Source organism: Diaporthe batatas (assembly GCF_019321695.1).
Source record: "Diaporthe batatas strain CRI 302-4 chromosome Unknown Contig00023, whole genome shotgun sequence".
Classification (NCBI taxonomy): domain Eukaryota; kingdom Fungi; phylum Ascomycota; class Sordariomycetes; order Diaporthales; family Diaporthaceae; genus Diaporthe; species Diaporthe batatas.
The window spans coordinates 123,840-149,779 of NW_025408570.1; the positions used below are offsets into that span (position 1 = coordinate 123,840).

At 54.3% G+C, this 25,940-nt stretch overlaps 6 protein-coding genes across 6 annotated transcripts; 3 read left to right on the forward strand and 3 right to left on the reverse strand.

Annotated features, from left to right (window-relative positions):
* The first annotated feature begins 1,022 nt into the window (after positions 1-1,022).
* On the forward strand, positions 1,023-3,980 carry KVR01_013006 (uncharacterized protein). The gene is made up of 5 exons (XM_044781408.1): positions 1,023-1,472; positions 1,536-1,686; positions 1,770-2,905; positions 3,158-3,270; positions 3,341-3,980. Exons 1-5 carry the CDS (start codon positions 1,301-1,303, stop codon positions 3,374-3,376), a joined length of 1,608 nt encoding a protein of 535 aa, XP_044637882.1. The 5' UTR covers positions 1,023-1,300; the 3' UTR covers positions 3,377-3,980.
* Positions 3,981-4,996: 1,016 nt separating this feature from the next.
* KVR01_013130 (uncharacterized protein) lies at positions 4,997-8,459 on the forward strand (the record flags this gene model as incomplete). The annotated part of the gene is made up of 5 exons (XM_044785921.1): positions 4,997-5,106; positions 5,194-5,524; positions 5,587-5,743; positions 5,799-6,155; positions 6,265-8,459. The coding sequence occupies 5 exons, from the start codon at positions 4,997-4,999 to the stop codon at positions 8,457-8,459; spliced, it is 3,150 nt and encodes a 1,049-aa protein (XP_044638006.1).
* On the reverse strand, positions 7,687-10,474 carry KVR01_013008 (uncharacterized protein). Its single transcript, XM_044783598.1, has 6 exons — positions 10,074-10,474; positions 9,913-9,969; positions 9,783-9,853; positions 9,309-9,715; positions 9,147-9,242; positions 7,687-9,041 (listed from the first exon to the last, which is right to left on the reverse strand). Exons 1-6 carry the CDS (start codon positions 10,288-10,290, stop codon positions 8,588-8,590), a joined length of 1,302 nt encoding a protein of 433 aa, XP_044637884.1. The 5' UTR covers positions 10,291-10,474; the 3' UTR covers positions 7,687-8,587.
* KVR01_013074 (uncharacterized protein) lies at positions 10,163-14,251 on the forward strand (the record flags this gene model as incomplete). Its single annotated transcript, XM_044791348.1, has 6 exons — positions 10,163-10,232; positions 12,029-13,333; positions 13,418-13,467; positions 13,554-13,618; positions 13,682-13,733; positions 13,805-14,251. 6 exons carry the CDS (start codon positions 10,163-10,165, stop codon positions 14,249-14,251), a joined length of 1,989 nt encoding a protein of 662 aa, XP_044637950.1.
* A 532-nt stretch (positions 14,252-14,783) lies between these two features.
* On the reverse strand, positions 14,784-17,674 carry KVR01_013035 (uncharacterized protein). Its single transcript, XM_044786375.1, has one exon. It carries the CDS (start codon positions 16,612-16,614, stop codon positions 15,232-15,234), a length of 1,383 nt encoding a protein of 460 aa, XP_044637911.1. The 5' UTR covers positions 16,615-17,674; the 3' UTR covers positions 14,784-15,231.
* A 4,627-nt stretch (positions 17,675-22,301) lies between these two features.
* On the reverse strand, positions 22,302-25,842 carry KVR01_013108 (uncharacterized protein). The gene is made up of 5 exons (XM_044788396.1): positions 24,902-25,842; positions 24,703-24,837; positions 23,953-24,644; positions 23,039-23,868; positions 22,302-22,888 (listed from the first exon to the last, which is right to left on the reverse strand). Exons 1-5 carry the CDS (start codon positions 24,909-24,911, stop codon positions 22,657-22,659), a joined length of 1,899 nt encoding a protein of 632 aa, XP_044637984.1. The 5' UTR covers positions 24,912-25,842; the 3' UTR covers positions 22,302-22,656.
* Positions 25,843-25,940: the final 98 nt, after the last annotated feature.

The window sequence follows — 25,940 nt, forward strand, 5'->3', positions numbered from 1 at the left end:
TTCAGACCGTCGGAGTCCGACTCCGTGATCAGCACTTGGAGGACTGTTTCATTCAGCGGGTATTCGACTCTGCTTTCAAATTCCTGCATCAGCAGTTGGCTCTCCGCTACCGCTGATAAAGCAGTGTGATAGATTACAATCGTTTCCACAAATGGTGTGCTGCATGTGTTGGTGGGCTTGGCCGGGTATAGGCTGTGTGGGGCCGCTTTGTTGAATTACTTCCGTGAAGTACTTCACATGCTTAACCCTTCTATGAAAGTTTACAGGTCTCTTTTCCAATAAATCTAGACCACTCGTACGCTTGAAGACCAGGATCAAAGCGACACAAGGAAATATCGTCATATTCTGCAATTTGGTGCGACGTCGGTCAAGCTGCCAGGCCGAGAGTAGCAGGCAGGGGTGGTGCGAGGAGGGGGCATCTGTCCATTATGTCCGCGATGAGGTCAACCAAATATACGAGCCAGGCTGTATGGGCACTCATTAGAAGCTGCATTTGGAAGGTCACCCGTGTGATGGGATCAAATGCCACCTGGCTTATTCCGTCTTCACATCCTACACAACCCTAGCGAGATATTAGCTGAGGATTGTTCACAACTTATCTGATTAAAATATGCACGTATCTGAAATTGGCAACGCGCCGGTTCCAACAGTTCGACTGGCATTTCCCTAGGATATGCGAATACTGTGTACTGGGGACGAACTTGAGGAGGAAAATTCTCGCATATTCAGCTTGATATCTGCAGCTGTGGGTCTGAACCTCTAAGAGGTCACAGTGTGGTGAATCAACGTGTTGATGTGACGCCGCAATAATTTCCACAGAATTCACGCAACCATCTTGCACGTTGGAATCCGACGTGAGGGCCACAAATTTAAGGACCGATTTCCCGTGAAACCACCCATGAAGCTGCAAAACTGTGGCTGTTCGCTTTCTGACAAATCAGGTGTCACATTATTTAGATACAACATGTCCGGGTGATCGAGATGTTTCCACAAGCGATGCTTAGGTACAAGCTGACCATTCTGTTTTGAGACTCCTGCATTTTCGAAGAATGTCTTACCACGACTGAGCCTGCATACATCCGAGTTACAAGAGTGACAGTATTTCGACCTGAATAGGAAGTAATAGTCTGACCTGTGATTTGCCCTGGTTCACGTCTGGGTTCTTCCTTTCTCCAAATTTTCTCTCCTCCCATCTTTCTTTTTGGTCTGTGAGGAACTCGAATTCAAACCAGATCGAACGCCGGCTTCTATTTCCTCTCCTCCTGTTGAGGAAACTCTATTTCCTTTTTTCACCTCGAACATGGCTACACAGGTGGTTGTTGCCTCGGGCGAGCAGGCCGAACTACCACAGATGTGGTCCTCTAACGCCACCCACTGGCAAGATGCCATGGCTTGGCCGATGCTTATCACAAACTGGTCGGCTTGGCAGTATTTGGTGACTTTTGTATTGGGATTGGTGGTCTACGATCAAGGTAACTGACTTAATCACCGAGTCGCTAATCCTGTCGCTCCGACGTTTAGTTGACCACTTACAGTCATGTACATCAAGCGAAAAGGATCCATCGCTGGTCCAACGTTCAAGATACCTCTCGTGGGCCCGTTCTTCCAGGCGATTGATCCCAAGTTCGAAGGATATCTCGCACAATGGGCCAGTGGGCCTCTCAGCTGTGTTTCCGTGTTCCACAAGTATGTATACCTGTTCATCCCAATGTCGATGTGCCCCAAGAAACCACTTGATGTCTGAAATTAATTCTTTGCTACCACTTCAGGTTCGTCGTTCTCGTCTCCGAGCGTGACCTAGCCCACAAGGTCTTCAAGTCGCCTTCCTACGCCGAGCCATGCCTTGTACCGGTTGCGAAAGACCTTCTCGGCCATAAAGCATGGGTCTTCCTCCAAGGCAAGGATCACGCGGAATATCGCAGAGGATTGGCGCCGCTTTTCACGAACAGGGCCATGGCCTCTTATCTGACGGTTCAGGAGAAGGTCTTGGCTGACTATTTTGACGATTTCGTGAATATTGGCGAAGACAATGGGGGGCGACCAGTACCATTCATGACCAAATTCCGCGAGATCAATTGCGCAACGTCCTGTCGAACCTTTTTTGGCGACTACATATCTCAGGCTGCGGTCAAGAAGATCGCCGACAACTTCTACCTCGCCACCGCCGCCATGGACCTCGTCCATATTCCTTTGACGATGTACATCCCAGGCAGCAAGCAGTGGCGTGGGAAGCGAGTTTGTGATGCCACCCATGCTGAGTTTGCGAAGTGTGCAGCCGCCTGTAGAGCAAATATGGCGACCGGCGCGAGACCCACATGCACCGTGGATTACTGGATGCTCCAAATGATGGAGTCAAAACGATATCGAGAAAGAGTCGCCGCAGGAGAAGTGGATCTGGAGAAACCATCGAATATGATCCGCGAGTTCACCGACAGCGAAATCTCAGAGACCTTGTTCACCTTCCTTTTCGCATCTCAGGATGCAGGCAGCAGTGCCACGACTTGGCTCTTTCAGATTCTCGCTCAACGCCCCGATATCCTGGGCCGCTTGCGTCAGGAGAATTTAGACGCTCGGGGCGGCGATTGGAGCAAGCCGTTTGATCTCCCCATGTTGGAGGGGCTCACGTATACCAATGCTGTCATTAAGGAACTCCTCCGCTACAGACCGCCAGTCATCTTTGTCCCATACCTCGCGACCAAGGACTTTCCAGTAACTCCAGACTACACTGTACCCAAAGGCTCCATGATTATCCCGTCCTGCTACCCTGCTCTCCACGACCCGGTAGATTATCCGAACCCCAGTGTCTTTGACCCCGATCGATGGATCACCGGGGATGCCGAGTCCAAGACCAAGAACTGGCTCGTCTTCGGGGCTGGACCGCATGACTGTCTTGCGAGGAGATACGGTAAGGAAACAGTTTCCCAGGCAAATTTATTTCTTGTCTTGTATTCAATCCGCCTTTGGAGCCGTTTCTATGTGAAATCCGTGTACATGCTCTTACAAAGCTGTCGATGGTGCTCCCACACAATGGGCGCGGTGCTTGGAACATGATCGCATACTGATCAATTTTCTCCCCTCATATGTCAAGAGACAAGATCTGGAGTTCCGGCTTCGAAAGACTGCAAATTATGGCAAATTCTGACAAATCGGAGCATAGTCCCGCTTACAATGGCTGCCATGATTGGCAAGGCGTCGTTGGAACTTGACTGGAAGCATCATGCTACCGAGAGGTCGGAGGAAATCAAAGTTTTCGCAACTCTTTTTCCCATGGTGAGTGTGTCGAACTGTTCAGGAGTCTAACTAACCTAGATACACTTCGGCTAACTGGACTTCAATATAGGATGAATGTCCATTGGTTTTCACCAAGCGTTCGTAAAGGCGTCCCTTTCGAACTCTACATATGTACTCCTAGCAGGATTTGAGGGCGTGGTGGTCGTAATGTTTTGTGTTGTACAATGGTGGACGAGGGGCTAGAAGAAAGATAATAGATAATGTACAGGTATAAGTGTGGCGGGTCTAGAACATCGATCCTACATGCTCTTAATCAACGGCTCCGTCGGGAGCGATGCTTCCCAGCCTTGTCTGTGCGGCACGAGGCTGAGGAAGAGTCTTCCTACTTGATTGGGATTGCATTTTTCCAACGCCTGGGTCTTTAAGCGTTTATCACTGTGTGAAGAGACCCATACACCTTCGGGATGTGTACAAGTCAAGACCGAAACTATCAAGAACAAGCAAACGCTCATCATTATATGAAGGCGCTACAATAATTTGTCTAGATGGGGATCAGAAACGAAATCACTTAGAGTTCAACTCTTTTATCCGTACATCTTGCTAGCATTGTCTGTGCGGCTGTCACGAGGCTTTGGCCAAGTGCCACAGACCAGTTGCGTTTTCTTCTTTGAGGGTTCATTATCGTTTGAGGGCACTGCACACTCCTCCAGATGTATGGGAGTCAAGAACAAAACCACTGAGGGTTTCCGGGCGGACTGGGGTTCATTGAAGTCTTCCGCACCATGACCATGTAACAACCTCGGAAGTTTACTACCTCACTGCATGTTTCCCCGTCACTACCTAGGTATTCAGGAACAGTACTACATTTGAAAGTATAACATTGGAGCCTTTCTGCTGGCTCATCAAGCCATTCATGACTACGCGTATTAGTATACACCAGGGTACAACATTATGAGCCAAGTTCTTGTGGTGCAACCCAATTTTATAGCACAATGCGTGGCCCTGCTGAACGTCAGCTACCACGGGTACGTAACCCCCGTGGGGAAAGCTGATCACAGGCGGGGAAATGACTTTGGGTGGTGCCAAATAGCGGAGTCCCGCGCCCGGGATATCCGGGGGGCCATTGAAAATTTGTGGTCCCGGGATGATAATCTGAGCGTTCTGGACGGCGCTCTCCATGCCAAGTGACCGCATTAGCATCGGCACTTTCCCCCCAATCCACGGACATTCCACGGACCGTCCCCGGAAAACCCAATCAGAGGCAAGGGTTCGTCCCTTCCAGCGTATGCTCTCGGACGAGAAGCTTGTTGCGTGTCCCAGGCCCCCGGTCCCGGATCGAATACGACATAAGAAAACCACACCTCGGTGTAATGTTGTGCAATGCAAGGACACCCATACTGGCATGGGATGGCGATTTCTTGTGCGTGCGGGCGTTCAGGCACCCTGAGCTGTGCGGAGCCATAACAAGCTCTTGATCCCCTTTCGGACACTATTGCAACGAGGACGCCTCGCCCCATCCATGTGACCTCCTCTCTTCCTCAATGTCCAGTATGTGGCGACACCAAACCGCCGTCATGCTCGGGGCTAATGACTATCTTCCCCACATAATTACAAGCCCGGGCCGAGTGGACGCCAGCCCGTGAGGGCACATATCCCAGTGGCTATAAGGTGATGAGTCGCCCTCTTTATTTCGCTTGCTCTACCCCCCAGGCTCGCTGATTGATGCCCTCACTTGATTCGCCCTACTATCTCCCAAGACGACAAAATGGTGCGGTCTGGTCTGCTCAAGGGTGTCCTTACTCTCATCGTCTCGACCGCGGTGTCAGTCCTGTTTGTCGCTGCACAAGAAGGCGACTTTAAGGACCCTGGTAATTTGTACCGCCCGCGATTTCGTTACTGGTAAGTTCCTATTTAATTATCTCTCATCGGTCCGAGAACTTACTTGTTGACCGCGTAACTCAGGCTTCCCGATGCGTCAGTGTCAGCAGAAATCGTAGCCAAGGATATATCGTCCTTGGCAGGTGTCGGCGCCGGCGGCATAGAGTACCTACCGTTCTACTTCTACGGCCTTGTATATGCACAGCTTATACCTGTACCGGAAGGCCCGATTGAGCCACCTACAGACTGGTCCATCTATGGCTTTGGAGATACGGCCTTCAATGAGCTGTTCAAAGAGACATTAAAGGCAATCAAGGACCAAGGTAACGGCTTCAACATAGATTTCGCCCTCGGCCCCAATCAGGGCGCTGGCGTGCCTAGTGAGCCTGGAACAGACGGTCTATCGTACGAAATAGTAAGTTTTGTCCACCATTTAATTTCCAGACATGATGACAAGAAGAGTCTCACATTATTTAGGTACCAGGAAATGCAACAGTGACAGCAGGGTTCTCGGGTCCAGTACCACCACCATATCTCCCACCAATTCTTCAAGGTGGTCTCGGGTTTCAGGGACAGTTAGAGCAATTCGGTCAGGCAAATCTCACCGCTGTGTTCGCCCTCAAGGTCACTGGCCGTACGTTTATCGCCCATGGATGCGCACAGTTCAATACGCTCACAGTACTACATAGAAACAACCCGCCCGGTTTTCACATATGGGGTAGGCGAAGTGGCGATGCCGGTCTTCATCCTAGATGAGGACTCGTATATCGACCTGACACCAAACGTCTCGGTGAACGGGCAGCTCGAATGGACGCCTCCGGCCGATGGCGGCAATTCCACGTGGAAACTTTTCAGCTACTGGCAAAGATACACCAACCAGCGGGCTTGCCGGGGAGGACTCAACGCAAGCACGGTCATTGGGAATGGCTCCTGGACAGTTGACCACTTCAGCACCGCTGGCGCGGTGAAGGTCACGGATTTCTGGGACCAACAAATCCTTAGTGACTCTGAGACTGCTGAACTGCTCACAGAAGTTGCAAAGTACTGTATGAACAAAACCCGCCCCAATGACTTTCTATTATTCCCTTAAATTTTGCCTGCCTCGTGCTGCGACCCAGACTCCATGAGCTTTCAGACTGACCTACCTTTACACAGCATGGGAAGACAGCATGGAAATCCTGGCAGCTCTCTATTGGACCCCAGACTTTATCTCACGCTTCGAGCAAGAGATGGGTTATAGCATCATAAAATACCTACCATTGCTCTACAACCCCAAAAATACTTGGAATGGCGGCATCAACGCTTATCCTGAGCTCTACCAGTACGGCAAATATACTACTGACAACACCAGCGTTCACGACTTGGACTATCGCACAGTCTTGACATCGGGTTACCAGGACTATCTCGACCATTTCAAGGAGTGGTCTCATGCACGCGGAGTAGAGTATTCCACTCAGCCATCCTACAATCTGCCCCTGGAAATGCTGCGGAATATTCCGTCAGTCGACGCTCCCGAAGGCGAATCATTGGGATTCGAGGACAGTGTGACTTCGTACCGCCAACTCGCCGGGCCCGCCCATCTTGCAGGGCGAAATGTTATTTCAAGCGAGATGGGTGCTGTCTCTGGGCCAGCCTTCAACCTGACCATCCCGCAGTTTCTGTACCACGGCAAGGCAGGTCTTGCTGGTGGCATCAACCAACAAGTGCTCCACGGCGCACCATACTCTGGGAACTATCCCAACACCACCTGGCCAGGATATACGACCTTCTACTATCTCTACAGCGAAATGTGGACGCCAAACTTACCGACTTATGGATCAGGCCATCTCAAGGACACGCTGGACTGGTTCGGCAGGAATCAGTGGGTGCTCCAACAAGGTGTTCCCAAAATGGACCTTGCTGTGTACTACTACGCAGCTCCTTGGGCACCTGGTGATGAAGACGCCTTTGGTGGTGTGAACGGACTGGGCGCATTGGGATACACGTACGATTACCTCAGCCCGCAGAATCTACTCCTCCCGCAAGCTATTGTTCGAGACGGAGTTTTGGCTGCGGATGGGCCGTCGTACAAAGCACTCATCTTTTCTGGCCAAGAAGTCATCACTTTGGAGGCAGCTCAGGCGGTGCTCGACTTTGCCCAGGCTGGGCTCCCTATCATCGTCGTCGGCGATGCTTCGGCACTGCCCAACCAGACTTATCCATCAACGGATGTGGATCAACTTTCCAATATTACCGCGCAGATAGCACACAGCCCATCGGTCCATTTTGCCGCGTCGATTGGCGAGATATCTGGTATTCTGTCTGGATTATCGATCTCGCCAAAGGCGGGTCTAAACTGCACATCTAATCCCGTCTACCCGGTCGTCCGAGGCGACGTGAACAACAGCACCGAATATGTCTTCTTGTACAATGACCAGTACATTCCTGCCGACTGCAGTGTCTCATTCACTTCCGCTGCTGGAGGCAACGCCGTGCCGTTTGTATACAACGCTTTCACTGGAGCACAAGAAGAGCTGGTCGAGTATACAACCGACGGATCAGTGTACACTCTCCCAGTGAATCTAGCAGCAAACGAGACAACCATCCTGGTATTCAAGTCCGGCTCAGATACGAACAGTACCAACAAGCCGTACGTCACCTCCTCTAGTGAAAATGTTGCGTTCATCAGTCGCAGCAACTCGAGCGACACCTCGGTCCTCGCAACAGTCACCACCTCCGGCTCGGCAAGCATCACGTTCGACTCCGGAAAGACCACCACATTCGACGTCTCCCTCCCTGCGACGCTCGACCTGCCCACATGGGACATCGAGATTGAAGACTGGCATGCCCCAGAAGACCGCTTCGACGTCGAGGCCGGCACCGCCATTACCCTGCACAACTTCACCGACCAGGCCCTCGTGCCCTGGACGCAGCTCGGCGCCGGGTTTGAGAGCGTGAGCGGGGTGGGGCGCTACACCACGCGCTTCACCGTGCCCTCTCTACCGAGTAGTAACTCCTCCTCCAGCGGCCCTTCTTCGCGGATCGGAGCCCTCCTCTCACTGGGTCCAGTGGTTAACACCATCCGCGCGAGTATTGACGGCGTCCAGCTCGCCCCGATCGACCCGGCGCGGCCGGTTGTAGACATCTCGGGCTACGTGGCCGAGGGTCAGGAGCATGAGCTCCAGGTCGAAGTGACCACGACGCTGTTCAACCGGATCAAGAGCGTGGCAGACCAGGTCCAGGTCTGGGGCCAGGTTGCATCGGCCCAGCAGAGCAGTTATGCCACACAAGGGCCCTATGAGTATGGGCTGTTAGGTCCGGTCACCTTAGAGTGGGCTGCCATTGCTGAGATCGATACTGGCGGCTTGTGACCAGGAATTTGAAAATCAAGTGTACATAGTTCACTGAAAATCTCAAGATGCTGTTCAATTCCAGCCTGTTCTCAAAATTTGTTGCTTCCCAGATATGGCTTAGTACTGTGGTGAGTGAGTGCAATGTTTCAGATCGCTCGGCCAACCGCAGAAATCCCAGCCAGATAGAGCTCCTGTGATGGATACCCCATGGGAGTACGGTGATTGGTCTGATAGCTGTCCAGGTAGGTGCGTTTCAACTGCTCATGATATGCATCGTCCATGGAGGCGAGGCTTCTGTAAGTCGACACCTCGGTCCTCACAGTGACACTCTGAAGCGGCTGCGAGTGGTGAGTCTCATGAACGAGGGTACGAGGGCTCGTAGATATTTTGTGCTGGAACTGTGGCAGTGCTGGCCCCTCGTCTGAAAGCCTGAAACCAAGGTCTTTGGGCTCGTTGGAGTCCGTGACTGCGCTGTGTCGGCCTCGAGTCCTAAGATATCGCATAAGGGAACTCCATGGGCTGCTAGTCGTAGAGCCCCTGAATACCACAAATACTATCGGCATGCAGCTACAGATGATGCCCATGTTGAGCTCGGCCGACCTGAAAGTGGCAAGATATGTTAGCTAGTTGGTGTAAAAGAGAATCTAATAGCAGTTGGACTTTTTCTTAGGAAAGCTGCTTGTGACCGCAGGGTAGTCCACTCACGCCAGAGAGCAGAGAAGGACAGAGTCCCACGTGTAGTCATTTGTGTCTCGCAACCGCCAGCGATAATACGCAGCTACAACAGAGCACATGCAAGCCCTGTTAAGAGAAACTTAGTTAGCTAATAGATGCCGCAAGACAGGATGACGGACGACGGCTACTGACAGCAGGCCGGTCAAAAAAATACCCAAAACTCCGACTTTACGCTTCTTTGGGAGATTGAGAGCAAGAACGGAGTTTATGGGTATTGCAAGAACGTAGAGGTCCGCGGCAGCGCCGAATATTCCTTGTGCGGCGGAAACGTCGATGCTCCGCCGTCCGCAGCGATTGTTGCTTGCTCGCTCCTCCCATTTCATTGGGTCGACACCAGGAAGCCCTTTGTCCACCGGAATACATTGAATCAGTAGGAAAATGAGACTGACGACATAGAAAATGACAATCACAACAACACCAGCCCACGCCATGTTTCTTGCCGTCTGTTTAGGTCCAAACATCCGCAGGTAAAATGCGAGTAGCGTGCATTTGGTGAACATGGAGCTGACAGCGTACATGCACACTGCCACGATAGAGTTCTGTGCACTGATGAGACAAGACCACATGGTATCGTGGGCGACAAGAAAGCTCTTGTGGTCTACATACCACTGCATATCTGTGGGTAATGGCTGTCAAAGGGACATTCCACTGATGTGGCCCAAGGGGATCGCCGAGAACTGTCAGTTCTTATCAGCATGGCAGAATCTTAAGCGTATCAAATCGATGAGAATCATACTGGATAGTAGGAATGCGCTGGCAATGGTGACACTAGCAGCTGATACTAGGCAAAGGTCTATGAGAGTGCGTTAGTAGGGCATAAGGATTCCGAGGTCTATATCTTGGGCAAATTTGAGGCTGCTCGTTGGGCCCTTCGACTGCGCCTATGGCATGACTTACAATCATCTATACCGAACAAGCGTGTCATAAATATTCTGGTGTATGCTCGTAGTATCACAAATATGAGCATGACTGACAATGTAACGCAGATGACGATCCTTCCTGCCGGAGCTCTCGTAGGTGGGTCAATGAAGTCTGGCAGCACACCCGCTGGAGGAGGCAAAGCGGGGAATGTGCTTGGATCATAAGATGATAAATTTAGTGTTGATGGGTCCATATTAGCAGAAAATGGGTTGAAATATGAACGAATATAGCTTCAAAGATAAGGTGCATGTGGTGAGGGAAATGAGATCGCGAAGCTGCAGTACGACCCAGTGCTTGCAATATTATCTCCCTTTAATGACTTTTGCACTCTCTGCAACTTTTTCATAAGTTCGTATGTGGTATCGATGTTGTTCGAGTGCAAGTTTCAATGCTTCAAGTCAAAGGGGAGGGTGCGGCATGTTGGGCGCAGGTGTATGCCTGATGCAACTCACGCTACCACTTTGCCCCCAATCCTCAAAGTTTTGGCCCCCACGACAGCTACTGCACAGCCTTTACATTTAGACACCCCTCACATAGGTGAGCCAATCATTCGTATGTACGGCAAGACTATACGAGATGCGTTCCCAGGGGGGCTATGTAGTGTGCGGCAAAAAGTTGGTTGGAGAAGTGCCAGTGGCTCGTCGCGCCGCGGTCAGACAGCTGAGCAAGGCAGACACAGACTTCCACTGGAAGACTGTCTGCATGTGTTTACCCGAGGGCGACGGGTAAATGAAGGTACCATGTCCCCTTACTATAGCACTTAAATGGCGGCTCACATCAGCATCGGACATCTGGAGAGATTGGGGTCAGCATACTCACTGTGCCACCAATCATTTTGCAATTGAGGATGAGATTAATACCATACACACGAGAAGCCATGTTTCACATCGGATAGGTGGCCACTTGCATCCAATGAGAATGAAAACACACACAGCTGAACTCAGCTCAGCCAGTTGACCCCACACTGAAAGGGCGCTTCGAAAACCAAACAGCAATCTAGGATACAGTGAACGGCCGCTCCCCGGGGTCGTTTGTGTCAGACTTGATTACTGTTATAGCAGACAATGCCTTCCAGCCTTGTCTGTGCGGTACGGGGCTCAGCCACGTGCCCACGTACTGTATTCTCTTTCCACTGTTATTGGCACTGTATTTCTTCAAACGCTGGGTCTTGAGCGTTTACCACTGTATGAAGGCGCCACGTACATTTTACATGTATGGGGATTAAAAAAACGAAACCACTTATAGCAGACACCGTTCAGACGAATACACTGATGATGACATATTATTCCAATCCAAAATACTCTCGGTGGGCTTCGGAAAGCTGCCCACATGTTTGTCAGGCAAGGAATTCTTGGAAGGCAAGATATGCAATGGCCTGGCAAATCTCATATCCGAAATGCCCAAGAAGGGGAATGCACCATCGCAGCACTTGAGTCGAGAGCAGAGTTTCCGTGAGGCTTGGCATGATGAAGAGGTGGGATACAGTATGTTCCTCATGATCTGATTATCATACTTTCTTGTTTTGAATCATACATGGATATGAAATCTAACACGAGCTAGGATTGAAAAAGGGTACAGTAACTCCTGCAGCATGTCTGGGTGCGCATGCGACCGAGTGGTGAATGATGGCTTGACCTGTTTATTGCTGGTTGAAGTTGGTGTTATCCAGCAGATCTCACCTCCTGTAATAGCTATCAATGATTTCTTTGGTGGTTGAGTTCTTCCCCATATACCAGGCATGCCTATTTTGTACCTTGGCCGTGGTTTCCAGGCCCGGGCTCGGACCGCATGTGGCGTATTAGCAGAAAGGTCCCATGGTCTCGCCTCAGAGCTCCTTGTCTGCCATAGCAGGCATCCTCATCTTGAGCTCATTGTGGCTTTTAAAATCCAGCAAGGAACCCATGTAACGTTTTTCCACCTGAGTAATACAGAAAAGCATCCAACAGGTATCAGAACCCCCAAGATGTCGACGATCCCGCGCAACAGGCGGCGCCCCATCCCGCGCAGGGACAGCCGTCAAGAAGAGCTAGACGACGCAAAGAAGGTGACAAGCGACTACATCAGCGAGCTGCGCAAGGGCCGCGTCGCCGGCTGGGACGTGAAAAAGAGGGAAGCCATTATCCGCGGCATCGTGCTGCCGAGGCAGGGACGGTGGCGTGGGCTGCAGGATCCCCACGTCGCCAACCCAAGACGACCACCCAGGGTCCAGAGGAAAAAATTCAGATTCGCAAACAATATCCCGTCCTCCCCGGGGCTCTTACCCCCGAGGGCCTACGCGAGGCTCCAGAGCGCAATCAACACCGCGTTCCGCCTGGAACGGAACTTCACCCCGGCCCACGTCACGTTCCGCAAACTGCTGGGCTATGGCGGCTACGGCGTTGCCGCGCTGTTCGGCCTGCACGACAGCACGGGGAGAGAGACTAGGGTTGTCGTGAAGGCGGATATACGGTCAAGTACCAGGAATGGTACTATCCAGGTGGAGAAGGAGAACATGACGCTGATGTCCGGGGCCAAACACGTGGTCCAGCGCACGCTGCTAGCTCGATTCCCGTGGCCCAAGAGTGTTCCAGAGCGATACGACTATGTTGGGGCCTTAGGACGAGTGATCATAAAGCTTGTGATTGTCGTTGCGAAGGTGGTCACCCTCGCCCTGCTCGCTTTGATCCAAGCCGTCCTTTTCCTCGCTGAAGCCGTGCTGGGCTTGAAAGTCACCATGATCCGGGTGGATGATGATCAAGGAGCCCAAGACAGCCCCGAACGTGACTCACCCGACAATCCATCCAACGGCCCTGCATTTTCTCAGCCAAATCAAACAGCAGGTCCTCTCAACAGCCTCGCGTCTTGGAAATGGAGCAAACTATGGCCGGACTGGCCCGCCGGGCCTGAACAGAGGGCCGTGGGCATCGACGACGCCATCCGCCAGAACAGACAGGAGCTCGATAGCCGCCAGGATGTCATCTGCATGGAATACCTCAGGTTCGGCGATCTGAGCAAGTGGATTGCGAAGATGGCACGGCAGAACGACCGTGATGGGGAGTCTATATTCCCGGAGGAGGTGGCCTGGGCTATCTTTGAGTGCTTGTGGCGGGGTTGTGTCGCTCTGGCACATCCGAAAGGATTCTACCAGGGCAAAGACCCGTTGACCACGCAGATTCCCCCAATGACCGAGTCGAGTGATGGCTCTGCGGTGGATGCCAGCGATCCGCTGGTTCACTTCGATTTGGACCCTCAGAACAGTATGGTCTTCTCCCGAGGTCCCTGTGCTGCGTGCGCTTCTCCGTCGGTTGGGATACGCCATGCTGACCTTTTGCGTCTTCTAGTATTCGTCGGGGATTTTGCTCCAGACCATGCTTTGTGGCCGTTAACCAAGGTACGTTGTGTTGGCGTCGTGCATATGTACCGTCATTCTGCTTGTTAGTGAACGAATAGTAATTGCCGAGTTTAAAAATGCCCAAGATAGGTGACTTGGGGTTGAGTCTTCAGCCTAAATATCAAATCTTCCAGGACAGAATTGATGAAGAGTAGGCTTGAGAACTCTTCGCCACATACACACATTATTTGCTGACCCAGGCTGTGATGGATAGACATCAACAGTGGAGACTGAGAACAAGGGGGAAACTTGACTCTTACCTGCCAGTGAGTTGTCATATCCAGCCTCTCCACGTGTGAAGCCAAGATGGGACTGAAAACATTTTGAAACGCGAAAGGAGCAAATAACCGAGGAGTGGGACTTCATCCCAGGCCTCAACGCCCTCCGCAGTCACGAGGTAGCCGGCAACTACGGCGCACACTCGAACCTCTACCACATCGGCCTGACGATGTTCGAACTAATAACACTGAGCCTGCCCGATGACCCGCCCTTCGCCAGGCCCTACGAGTTCGTCATCGACCGGCAGTCCCTAAGCGGGTGGACATACGGGCACAATCTCCTGGGGGCGTACAACCCCGAGATTTCCCGCCGGTACTCTGCAGACCTGAGGCACACGATTGCCTGGTGCATGGAGCACAACCCACTGGACAGACCCTCATTGGTCCGTCTGGGCCAGATAATCCAAAAACACCGCGCGGCTGATTCTCTGGAACAGCCGGCTGAGGCAACGAGGAAGCTGGTGGGGGACCTTTTGAGAGTCCCATTGACGTCGAGGGCGAGGTAGCTCTTACTTCTGACTGGATACACAGGTAAATTCTCAGACAGGAGGTATTGTAACTCAATCACGGAAGTGCACTCGATAGATTCGGGGCGGCAGCAGAGCCCTGGCCATCCAACCACCGCGTCTGAAGTATGGGCCATAACAAAGCCACTTGAGCCCTAAAGTCTTGCCAATCTTGCAGCGGCTTTCCCCCTCCGCCATGCCTCTGGTTCGGACTTCTCCCAAATTGTAATCCGGTGTTGATGCCTTGTGATGGATAGCCGGACCCAGTCTGGGTCAAATTGTCTTGGCTGGATCGCCGGCGTCAACGCCCATAGTCTCGGGATATTTTCGAAATTCGGCCACAAAGCAGTAAATCAAACATGGTCACAATTCCGCTTTATCCGCTTAGCTTCTCATGCCTTCTGCTCTCCTAATGGGGGAAGCTTTGCCCATCCGGCGAGGATGCGTGCTACGAGTACTGACTGCTATTCGTGGACCTTGAAGGTCAGACCGGCTTCCACAGAGGCATACAGATCCAGCCAGAGCGAGCATATTCAAGTTTGGAACGAACGGCTTATTCACTAGCTAGAAATATAAATCATCATGTTTTTGTCTTCATCCCCAGAAACACTCGATCTAACTAAACACTGACCTGCTTAAATGAAACGAAACATGGTTTGAGAGAAGCCACAAGTGCCAGACTTGAGACATGAAGAAAATGGTGCAAATCTGTCATAATCCAAGACAATGACATCTGGACCCCACCCGCAACCCCTGCCCATGCAACATCAACCGTGCAAGTCTGGAAAAAATGCTGAAAATGATGATGACGCTGATGGCGCTGGCGGTACGAACGTAAGCAATAGACATTACCGTTCCGTTTTATGATAGAGAGGTTCCTGTGTGAAAGACGCCATCGTTTTGTAGATACCGTGGAAATGCTCGTCTGTTGACCTGCTTTGCCGGTGGTCACAAAGTTAGAACCCCGTCTATTGATGCAGTTACTCCTTGTATGGCTTCTCGGCAATGATTCGATAGCTGGTCGTAATGAGCCTCATCTCATCCATTTGGACAAACGCCTCCCCGTCGAGACAGAATCGGTTGATGAGCGTCTTGAAGTGCGGCGGCAGGGCATGCAGCTTGACCATGGCTAGGATCAACTGGCGCATGGTGCGGAAGTAAAGATCGACCTTGCTGATGAGCGGGCTCTGCAGACCGTCTGTGGCGATGCTGGCATTGTCTGAGACAGTGATGACCAGCCCGGCATCGGTGAATGCCTTCTCCATGGATACTGGGGTCGGCGTTCCCACAGCGCCGATGAGAGGCTTCACACGACGCATTAGCTGGGTATGCTGAGGATTCTTTTCATCATAGGCTGGGTACTTGACCCAATCCAGGGACGAGAAGCGGCCACCAGGCTTGAGGACGCGAACAATCTCCTTGGCGAGTGCCGGGTGGTCCTTGGAGAGACTGAATGCCTGAATGTTATAAAAAGCATCGAAAGTCGCATCCTCAAAGGGGAGCGGCAGGTCGTTGAAGTCCTTGATGATGAAGTCGTTGTCAAGGCCCAACTCGTCATTGAAAGCCTGAGCCTGAGCAATTGAATTTGGCTCGATGTTGAGGCCTGTCACCCGGGCCCCAGAATACTTTGAGATATGGGCTGCAACGCGACCTCGGCCGCAGCCCAGGTCCAGCACCCTCATGCCGGGCTTCAGGCCAAGGTCCCGGGCGACGGACTCCTCGTACAGCAGCTGGTTATCTCGTACAGAGACCTTCATGTTCACGGCGGGTGGGATGTACATCTTCTCAACATCGCCAAGAGCACAGAGGTGGTTGAGAACTCCGTAGTACGTCTTGAGGCAGTCCCCGACCTTTTGCTGGTAATCCGGCCCCAGGCTGTCGATAATCTCGGCCTCGTTCTCCCAGTCGAGGTTGTAGATGATGTAGGACGCCATAAAATCGTCAACCTCCTTGGGGGTTAGTTTATAGAGGTACTTGAATGACCTCACAAATGTCTTGAAGCGACCTGGTGAGACGGAGCGGTCAGGCTCAGCAGTGTCAGGCTGTTCCTCGGGGACATTGGCCAGCTTGCTACTGCGCCTGGAGGTCAAGGACTGGCGCAGCCTCTTGGACCTGGTCTTCTTGAGACTGCTGGCGTTGGAGCTGTCATCCGCCCCGGCGACCTTGCCGTCTGCACCGAGACGTGGAACCTGCTGGGCATCCTTCTCATTTAGGGTGGCACTTGTGCGAGTGCTGTCGGTCAGGCTGGGGTTGATTATTGCCGTGGAGCTTGGGGAGCCCGACGGCGTAGACTGAGGCGAGACATGCTTGGCGGGCATGTTGCCAGAAGGGGCTGGGGAAGAAAGCACGGCGGCAGCAGCCATGTCGAATGTGGTTCGACCGAGTGAGGCAAGGAAGAACCTGCTATGCTCGAAGGGAACGAGGAAAAAAGGATAGCAATGCACTCAGTGACAGTGTAACGATGCTGGTTTGACGAGACGGACTAGGCCTAGTCCAAGTGTGGCGCAATGCTGTTTGCTGTGTCTCTACGTAGACAGGCGACCAAGTCGACTGACTGAGGATGGACGTAGATAGATATCAAGACCTTGTGGTGACGGGTAGCTTGACAGGCAAGCAGTAGGGGGAATGTACAAGTGAAGGAAGGGCCAGGTGCCAAACAAAGAGAGAAGACTGAGAAGATGACGGTACTTTTCGGAGCGGCCCACAGAAAGACCCAAAGGTCTTGGGCGCTGAGTCGAGTGAGTCTGGTTGACCGAGGTGGGGGCGCCTCTCTTGGAGCAGAAGACGTCGAAGGTCGGAGGAGGAGGCAGTGTTCAAGACTTCCCAGCGAAGGATGAGGGACGGCAAATGTTGGACAAGAGGAAGGGTCCCTAGGTATGTAGGCACGACACGAGATGGGGTGTGTTCAAGAGATGTACAACCAGGTCGAAAGTAACTGAGATACCGAGTGACTAACTGCAGTGACTGACTGACTGGCAAGCTAGCTGACTGACTGGCAGGCCGAGTGCTTGCAGAGTGAGAAAGGCGATATCGAGATTATTGGAGGAGACAGGTGGTGCGGTGTGACAAGAAGTCGGGGTGTAGGCAGCGTGACTGGTGGGGATGCCCCCGAGATTATCTATGTTGATTTTGACCGTGTGCTGGTGCTGGCGGGGTCCGATGTCGACCGTCGCAGGGAGCAGCAGCGGCAGAAGCAGCAGGATGTATCACAGTAGAGAAGACAAACAACCTTGAAAAGACCAGGACTGCAAGCAAGGGCGGGAGCAGGCATGGGAAAGTGGGCTGGACTGGACCGAGCACCGATGCGACGAGGTGCAAGGGCAGGAAGAGGTAGATAGATACCTGAAGAGGTAGATAGATACCTACCAACCAACAAGAAGTGACCTTGGGGGTACTTGGCCAGAGGTACTCCGTACTCGGTACAGACCAACAAGCTACCAGCATGGATTTACTCACGAAAAGGCGAGGGAGATCCGAAGGCGTGGGTTGTCTGTCCTTCTGTCTGTGCCCCTGCCCGGCTGGTGAGGGAAGGAAGGTGCAAGGCAGGGAGGGCAGGGCCAGACCCAGCCATGTCAGGTCCGATTCGGCCATAGGAAAGAGCGGGCCGGATCTGGGAGAGAGCGACGGAGAGCGCGATGATGAAACAGGCAAGACCGGCGGCAGTGGGAGGTGCATGTATGTGCCTAGGTGTGCATGTCATGTGCAGAATTGCCTAGAAGCAAGAGGGAGGGTTAGTCTGTGGTGGGATGGATGGGAAGGTCTGCAGCAGGGGCTGGGCGGAGATAGTCAAGGGAGCGAACGAGCGAGCAGGCGAGGAAAGAGACGGTCGCTGGCAGCCTGGCAGCCACCTACGTGGACAATCTTTGGCCCTTGCTGTGATTTGATGGATGCATCAAGCTGTGTGAGCAGAACGTATCTCGAGGGCTTTCCGTTTCTGGTGTTCTCACCCCATACAAAAGGTACAAACACGTTGTACCGGTACTGTACCTGGGCAGGGCAGGTCCCCTTGCCTTTGCCTCGCACCTCACATGATGGCGTGCATCAATACATTACACACATGCCCATCAATCTCTTCAGTCGTCATTTGCAGCCCGGGAGCTTCGGCAAATGGCTGATGGGGGCAATCAAAATTCAACAGGTGAGGTCAGACGGGCAGCGGGCTGAAAGGCGTGACATGTAAATGACTGATTGATAAGTCACAGCTCGGGTGGGTGCGCTTGTCCCAAATGTCCCCACCTTCCCGCTGCGACCGCTGCGGGGCTGACAGACAGACAGACAGACAGGACAGACTTGTCTGACTGAATTGTCGACATCGACCATCGTGGATTCATCATGTCGCCAATTCCTGTTATTTGGCGGGGACTCGTGCCTCTCACAACCCAGACTCACCACACCAACCCAGACCAACCCGCCCATCGCCTGATGACGCTCTGGCCACCGCCAGAGATCGTCACATATCATCTCGAGCTGCCACAAGTTTCCAACCGAGTCTTGCTGACACTTGACGCTCATGTTGGTTGGCAGTTCTGGCTGCGCCATCAGACAGACAGACAGAGAAGCACTCGGATGTCCCCAACAATCATCACAGCATCGTCCTTCCCACCTTCTCCTCCCCTGTCCCTGCCATTGGCCTGTCCTAATCCGTATGTCCGTCTCGCAGTGCAGTCATTTCTAAGCTCCTCCTCCTCCCACCTCGCCAACTCGTGTCACCACCCGACCCAGCCAGTCAAGCTTTCTTTCAAGACCTAGATCGCTTGCTTGGCCTGCTTGGCTGCTCAGTGCTCACTGCTGGCCCTCCGTCTCTCGCTCTCCACTCCCACCCGTTCTTATTGCCGACCCGCGCCACCCTTGTTTGCCTCTCGGGCCCGCCTTGAGGACCCACCCCCGAAACCTCGATCGACTTCATCCCCGATATCTGCCGGGCCAGCGGGCCTGCACGCTTGCCAACAGACGGACGATTTTACAATCTGCCGGTGACTGATCGCTCTCACTGCGACTGTGACGCCAGTCTGAACCTTGCCTTCCCACCCGCCTATGCAGCCATGTCTACCCGGCTGCCGGGTCTTAGCAACCGGAACCATCTCAGTAGCATTCACCAGCTGCTCGCCTGCCTCGTCCTTTCCTCCGTATCGGCATTGCTCTCAGTCGGTCTGTCTGTCGGTGCAGCGTGGCGCTGAGCCGCCGCCTGTCACCGCCTGCTGTGCCCCTGCCAGCTTCCGTCCTGTCATGCTGCCATGTCACGTACTGTACACTCTATTCCATGTCGCTGTCGCAGTCATGCAACAGCTATGACTGTGCGATTGGCGGCATTATCCACAATGAGACCGCCCAAGGTACGGCATTATCACCACACAGCCACACCAGTCCACCCCCGTTGGCCTCTTCCTGCGCCCGTTCAGTCTCCGGAGATTTTGTCCGGATGGGGGAACTCTTTTGGCAGCTCGCCTTCACCGCTCTCACCTGCGCAGTTCCTCAGACCAAACATCCAGACATCCTAGTTCTTCCCGTCAAACAACGGCCCGGACGTTTAATCAACACCGAGAGCCAAAATCTTGTCACTGGTGGACGGGCCGTCGTACCATCGCCCAGTCCCAGCAAGGTCAATTCGGATTAGCATCACTCCCACCCACGCGCTTCGAAATCACCATCCACTGTTGTGTCGGCCATTATGATCGTGGAAGTCGCTGAGAACATGCCCAGACCTCTGGATGTCGTCAGAAGAGGCGTATTCCCGCCCCCAAACACACTTGACGTTGTCCAAGAGCATCTTGCTTACTAGCACACGCATGCGGCTCAACCAAGACATTCTTCTATTTTGGGGTTTAAGCTTTCCCACCACCCCTTTGTGCCCCAAGATGAGGGGTCCCGCAGAAATAGAATGTGAGTCCGAACCCAGCCCCAGCCCCCGATCCGGCTTATGGGACTACCTCCACCGAGTTCGCGCCTAGGCCTGGTTGGCATCAAGTACCGTCTGTATCAAGTTGTTCCTGGCACAAGTGGCGCCCTGGTCTTGCATAACCCCTGTCACACAAGCCGGTAGTTCATCCTGTGGCACCATAACGGTCAGGCTTCCTCAATCAAAAGATTTGGGTTCTTGAGACCCATCCGCGTTGAAACGCGGGTTCTTGTTTCTCCATTTCTTGGGGGGGGGGGTGGTTGAAGGCGACCTTGTTGCCTCATCGCCGGCTTGGGTACACGTGTCCGCCGTGAATAAGCTTCTACACTAGTTTGAGACGGAAGCTGCCGAGACGAACGTAGCAACTCATCTCTTGTTGGGATACATGAACGGCATCAATGTTGACAGATCATATTTGTTTTCTGCCAAACTCAAGTGAGCCCAACGCATGGACAGGGAAAACCCAATACCCCTAACATGTTTCTCACGCCATAGACCCCATCTCGGCGGCAAGCATGCAGTAGCTCCCGTTGCATGTTTTTGGAAACGATGGGCCACTGCATGTTTGTGTGTCAGTGGGTAGTGGTTGATGGCTTGATCGGCTGGCCAGGTGCAGCATGCCCCATTCACCACCACCATGGGGACCTTAGAGGGAGAGGTACTTCTCGGTGACCAGATCTGATGTACCTCTACCTCACCTGCGCCACTCGGCCGACCGAGCCCTGTCCGTCCTGGGGCAGTTGGCCGGCGACATCATTAAGCTCCTGGAGCGTCCCTGGAGGGTCCGCGGCATGAACGCTGACTGGGCAGACTGTTTACCAAGCCGTCGTCTGCTTAGGCACTTGTTCGCAATCCTGGATCCTCGAATGCCGAGTTGCGTCTGCATAATAAGTGCTCCTTGGTTGCTTACTGGCGACTAAGTTGGTAGGGTATATATGCCCCCCTTGTTATACAAACAATTACCGGTACTGCTGGACTACTCAGCCACGTCACACTCAGCGCCCCTTGGCAAATACCAGTGTTTGGCCGCAAGAAAGGTGTCCATCAATTGACGTTTGTATCATAATACCAACGCATTATATATCAAGAGAGCCTCATGAAATTAGCAAAGTCTATCCAGACCCGGAGTATGGCGACTGGTCACGCAGTACTTGCGCGTTCCAAGTGTTTTTACACACCGAACACGAGCATTACCTTTGCAGTTCATTCATGTTGCGGCATACGAGACACGAATTGCACGAACCGGGCCTGCCTGGGACTGAAAGGTCAGTGTTGTCTTCATGACACTGTTACATGCTACCTAGGTATCCCGGTCGCTTGAATAAATGTTACCCCCAAGGTTTTCGCAACCTTGTAACTTCTACACCTGTATGCCGGTCGCGCGGTAATTGTATATGCGAATCAATCCGGTCTTTCATTAATGATGCCGAGGAGCATACAAGGTCACACATCTACTGGTCGCATCGCTTGGTGCACTGCCTGGCGGTGATGGCAAAGAGACAAAACGGACAATATCGAGGAAACCAGCGTGTGAAGTAGCGAGGAATGACATAGGGGTCAAGTTCTGGACCACACACCTTGGCATTCCCAAATTGTCTACTTGGCACTATCGGCGGCGGCGGCGGCTGTAGAGCATCGAAGAACGAGAACAAGGCCTACCAGGAAGCCCACAAGGACACACGATGCCTCCGGATACCAACGCAGCTCACGGAGCAAGCCCATGTCCTCAACGCAGAGATTTCCAAAAGAGTAATTCGTGAGGGCCCCGGTTTCTGTAGTCACCTGTAACTATCCATCCGACAAAACCTTTTCCATCCCGCTGTTGGAAATCCAGATTGCCGGTATTTGCGTTTGTTCACACATATCCGCACGCGTCATCTTACTCTCGATTGGTATCAGATGAAAGCTGGTTTAGTCTTCGTACTCTGGGGATGAAAGGAAGCCGCATGGGCTTGTGGCAATCAATGTGAGATCCAAGCCGACGGAGCCAGAGATGTGGAAGTCCTCACTGACTCACCTTCACTCACGTATTACGCATTTACACGCCAGCTGGCGTCGAACGGGGATCCATATCGACATTCCACGTGGACAAGCACGAGGCCACAGAGGCGACACAACTGTGCCATCAACACCGATGGGTTACATCCTGAGAAGCAAGGTGGAAGCAAAATCTAATTAAACGCCGGAGCTATGCTAGTCTGTCATCAAAGACTCGGAGGCCATGGCACGTTATGATGTGTTAACATCTGATTATTCCCCGGCTTGGTTCTCTTCTCCGCCACCCCGATGGACAGAAAAGATGGAATCAGTGGTACCATCCCTTTCGCGTGTCAGAAGCAGAAAGGAACCCCCCTGTCCGCCGAGAAGGTTATTTCGCGTGTGTGTCGCAGCCCACCGATTCTCCCACCGCAACGGAGGAGGTGACGGTCCCCGGGGGTCCGTGGAGGTGTGGGCCGTCGATGGCATGGCGTACCCAACCAATGTCCACGCACGGGGGCGGGCTCCCTCCTCACAGCCTGGCCCTGCCCTGGGAAAGGCCCTCCCAGTCGGCGCGTGTGAAGGGGACATATGTGTCGCCGCGGGCCCAGTAGATGGCGTCGCCGCTCGACACCTTGTCCGGGTCGACGCCCTCGGCCTTGAGCGGCACCTTGTTCTGCTTGTGGTTCCCCGTGCTGAGCGGCTCCGAGACGAGGCGGATGAAGACCGGGACGGCGTATTTCGGGAGGTTGGCGCGGGCATATCTATTTCAGTTTTTGTTTGTGGTCAGTTGGCACCACTCACTCATATATGCCCCGAGAAGAGACGAGACGAGACCGAGACGGAAACGGAGACGCTGGGTGGAACAAGTGATGGGGTCAAACATGGGGTCAACAACAAACAAACAAACTCACCTCAGGAAATCCGCATAGTCAAAGGCCCCGCGCCTCGACTCGTCGACCAGCAGCGCCACGGCGCCGGCCCGCCCCTCGTGCCCGGGGAGCTGCACGCCATAGACGACGGCCTCGACGACGCCCCTCCCGTAGGCGCCGAGGACGTCGCTCACCTCGGCGGTGCTGACGTTCTCGCCCTTCCAGCGGAACGTGTCGCCGAGCCGGTCGCAGAAGAACCAGCGGCCGTCGGCGTCGCGGCGGAGGGCGTCGCCGGTGCGGAAGTAGGCGTCGCCCCTGACAAACACGTCGCGGGCGATCTTGGCGCTCGTGGCGCCCTCGTTGTCCCAGTAGCCGCGGAACGTGCGGCCGGGGAGCTTGCTGCCGGGGTCGAGGCGGACGAGGACCTCGCCGCCCTGCGACCAGGGGACGCGGGCCGCGAAGCCCGTCACGGGGTCGCGCAGCAGCTCGCCCGTCTCGGGGTCGACGGCGGCGGGGGCGTGCATGCGCGAGAAGAGGGTGCGGAGGACGAGGCCGTGGACGCCGAGGGACCGGGCGGTGAAGTCGCCCCTGCTGGGGTTGTCGAGGCCGAACATGAGCTCGGTCGAGTTGTAGAACTCGTGGATGGTGCCGATGCCGAAGCGGTCGCGGAAGGGGACCCACACGTCGCCGCGCAGGCCGTTGCCGATGATGGTGTGGACGGCGTGGGCGCGGTCGAGCGGCGAGGGCGGCTGGGCGAGGAGGTACCGCAGGGCCTCGCCCACGTAGATGAAGAAGGTCGCGCGCGAGGCGCGGATGTCGTCCCAGAAGGTGCGGGCGTGGAACTTGGGGGCTATGCAGAGGGTGTCGCGGGTCTGACGCCGGCCTGTCTGTCAGTAGCTGGCGTGGGAGGAGGCCAAGCAGGCAAGGGAATCATCAGAGACAGACGACAAACGTACCAGGAGCTGCAGGATTGCGTGGAGGCCGCCCGTCATGTGGTAGTAGGGCATGCAGTTGTAGCACCTCTGGTCGGTGCCCCTGACCTCGCCGAACCCGCGCCGCTTGACCGTGGCCGACAGGAAGGCGACGACCATGGGGAACGAGATGGCCTTGGGCAGGCCCGTCGTGCCGCTCGTGTACGCCAGGGCCAGCGGCGTGTCGGTGGTGACGCCCTCGCGCAGCTCGTCGCCGGGCCGCACGGGCTCCAGGCCGAGGACCTGCGCGCGCACGCCGCCGCCGCCGCCGAGCACGCAGATGCGGTGGCCGGCGGCCTCGAGGTCGCCGCGCACGGCGTCCAGGCGCCCGAGGAGGTCGGCGTCGCCGTCGGCCAGGACGAGCTTGACTTTCGCGATGCTGACGGAGTGGACGAGGGCCTTGGCGGCGAGGTTGGTGTTGACCAGGGCCGGGGCGGCGCCGATGGCCAGCAGGCCGAGCCAGGCGCACACCATGTCGGGGGAGTTGGCCATGAGCAGGGCGGCGAACTGGCCGGGGCGCACGCCCTGGGCGAGGAACCACTGCGCGTACTGGTTGACGCGGGCGTAGGCCTGGTTGTAGGTGAGGCACTCGCCGTGGGACCAGATGGCCTCGGCGTCGCCCTTCTCCCTGACCGCGTCCTCGAAGCAGTAGTAGATGGAGAGGCGGCCCTTGGGCACTGTGGCATCAGGTCAGTCCAGAGCGAGGAGCGAGGAGCGAGGAGCGAGAGGACTTACCTGTCTTGGCCAACTCTGCAAACGCCGCCCTACGGCTGAGCAGGAAGCTGAGGTCCTGACCAATGGAGAAGCGCGCGTTGAGGTAGGCGAGGCCTGCCACGGCAGCTGCGGCCTTGCCCACGAGGGCGGCGGGTACTGTTTGGGGCTGGCATCAGTAAGGCTGCTGGGGGGGTTTTATGAGACCAATATAAAGACTCACTGAGGGACATGGCCAGCTCCTCGTCCGGGTCCTCTTCTGGTTGGAGGGGGGAGGGAGGAGTGACTGGTGTGATGTGATGTCGGCTTGGCAGGCAGCCAGAGTGACGATAGTCTGGTTTGGGTCTGGCTGGAGACGTGCTTTTGCTGTTGACGAGCTGCAACGGCCTCGCAGGATGGGCTTGGGCGAGTGAGTGGGTGAGTGCCTACAAGTGACTCGGAGAGAGACGGAGCAGGTATTGATTGGTCTTGCTCGAATCCCGGGTCGTGTCTACTTGGGCAATGACTCTGCTCTGTTCACCCTCGTCTGTCTGTCTGGTCACTCTTGCCCCATTTCTCACGCCCAACTGAGCTGGGGAAACCGCAGATGTGGTCTGGGATTGTGCTGAGGATACTGAGGATACATGTTTCCTCGATGATTTCCCGCGTGCTCTTCCCGCTCATCAACAGGCCCGGGCTGCAGCCGGCGGCAGCTAGTATGGATCGAGAAGGGAGCCGAGGCTCGCAGGAACCAGCACAGATTCCCAGACGGGCGCGGGTGCCAAGTGGAGAAGAGGAATGGCTATGGTTTCATTGAATGCACCCTTGAGCCTGCACGCAGCGAGGCAGTGGATCATGATGCGCGCAAGGGGGCAGGGATCTGTCTGTCTGTCTGTCTGTCTGTCTGTCTGTCCGTGTGAGTGTGTGCGTAAGTGTGTGCGCAAGCAGGGCTGGCAGCCGAGAGATAGACAGACAGACTTTGACGGCAGCAGAATAATACCACGGCAGCAGCACAAGAAGCAGCAGCAGCAGCAGCACAGTAGACTGACTGGCCTGCGAGATGAGGATGTCAAGGCAAATGAGGGATGACAGGGGTCAAATGCAACCCACAGAATGACTTCTGCATGTTTCACAGAAAACGACGAGACATAAAAAAGAGCGTCAGGCCGTGCCGTCCACTGGGATGGCACGATGGATGGGGCTGGCAGGTGCAGACGGGAGGCAGGACGAATGCTTGTCCATCCGTATCTGCAACCCAAATCCAAATCTGCATTTCATGTCTG

Bases quoted from the DNA above. Each gene is read 5' to 3' on its own strand.
- KVR01_013108 (XM_044788396.1), bottom strand. The intron at 24,645-24,702 runs GTAAGTCCTCTC...CTGATGCCACAG, and splicing joins TGCAGAGTTGGCCAAGACAG to TGCCCAAGGGCCGCCTCTCC. The intron at 23,869-23,952 runs GTACGTTTGTCG...GGCCGGCGTCAG, and splicing joins ACGCAATCCTGCAGCTCCTG to ACCCGCGACACCCTCTGCAT.
- KVR01_013008 (XM_044783598.1), bottom strand. From the start codon at position 10,290: ATGGACCCATCAACACTAAATTTATCATCTTATGATCCAAGCACATTC. The intron at 9,854-9,912 runs GTATGATTCTCA...AAGAACTGACAG, and splicing joins CAGCGCATTCCTACTATCCA to TTCTCGGCGATCCCCTTGGG. The intron at 9,243-9,308 runs GTCAGTAGCCGT...TTCTCTTAACAG, and splicing joins ATTTTTTTGACCGGCCTGCT to GGCTTGCATGTGCTCTGTTG.
- KVR01_013006 (XM_044781408.1), top strand. From the start codon at position 1,301: ATGGCTACACAGGTGGTTGTTGCCTCGGGCGAGCAGGCCGAACTACCA. The intron at 2,906-3,157 runs GTAAGGAAACAG...ATCGGAGCATAG, and splicing joins CTGTCTTGCGAGGAGATACG to TCCCGCTTACAATGGCTGCC. The intron at 3,271-3,340 runs GTGAGTGTGTCG...ACTTCAATATAG, and splicing joins TCGCAACTCTTTTTCCCATG to GATGAATGTCCATTGGTTTT.
- KVR01_013035 (XM_044786375.1), bottom strand. From the start codon at position 16,614: ATGGCTGCTGCCGCCGTGCTTTCTTCCCCAGCCCCTTCTGGCAACATG.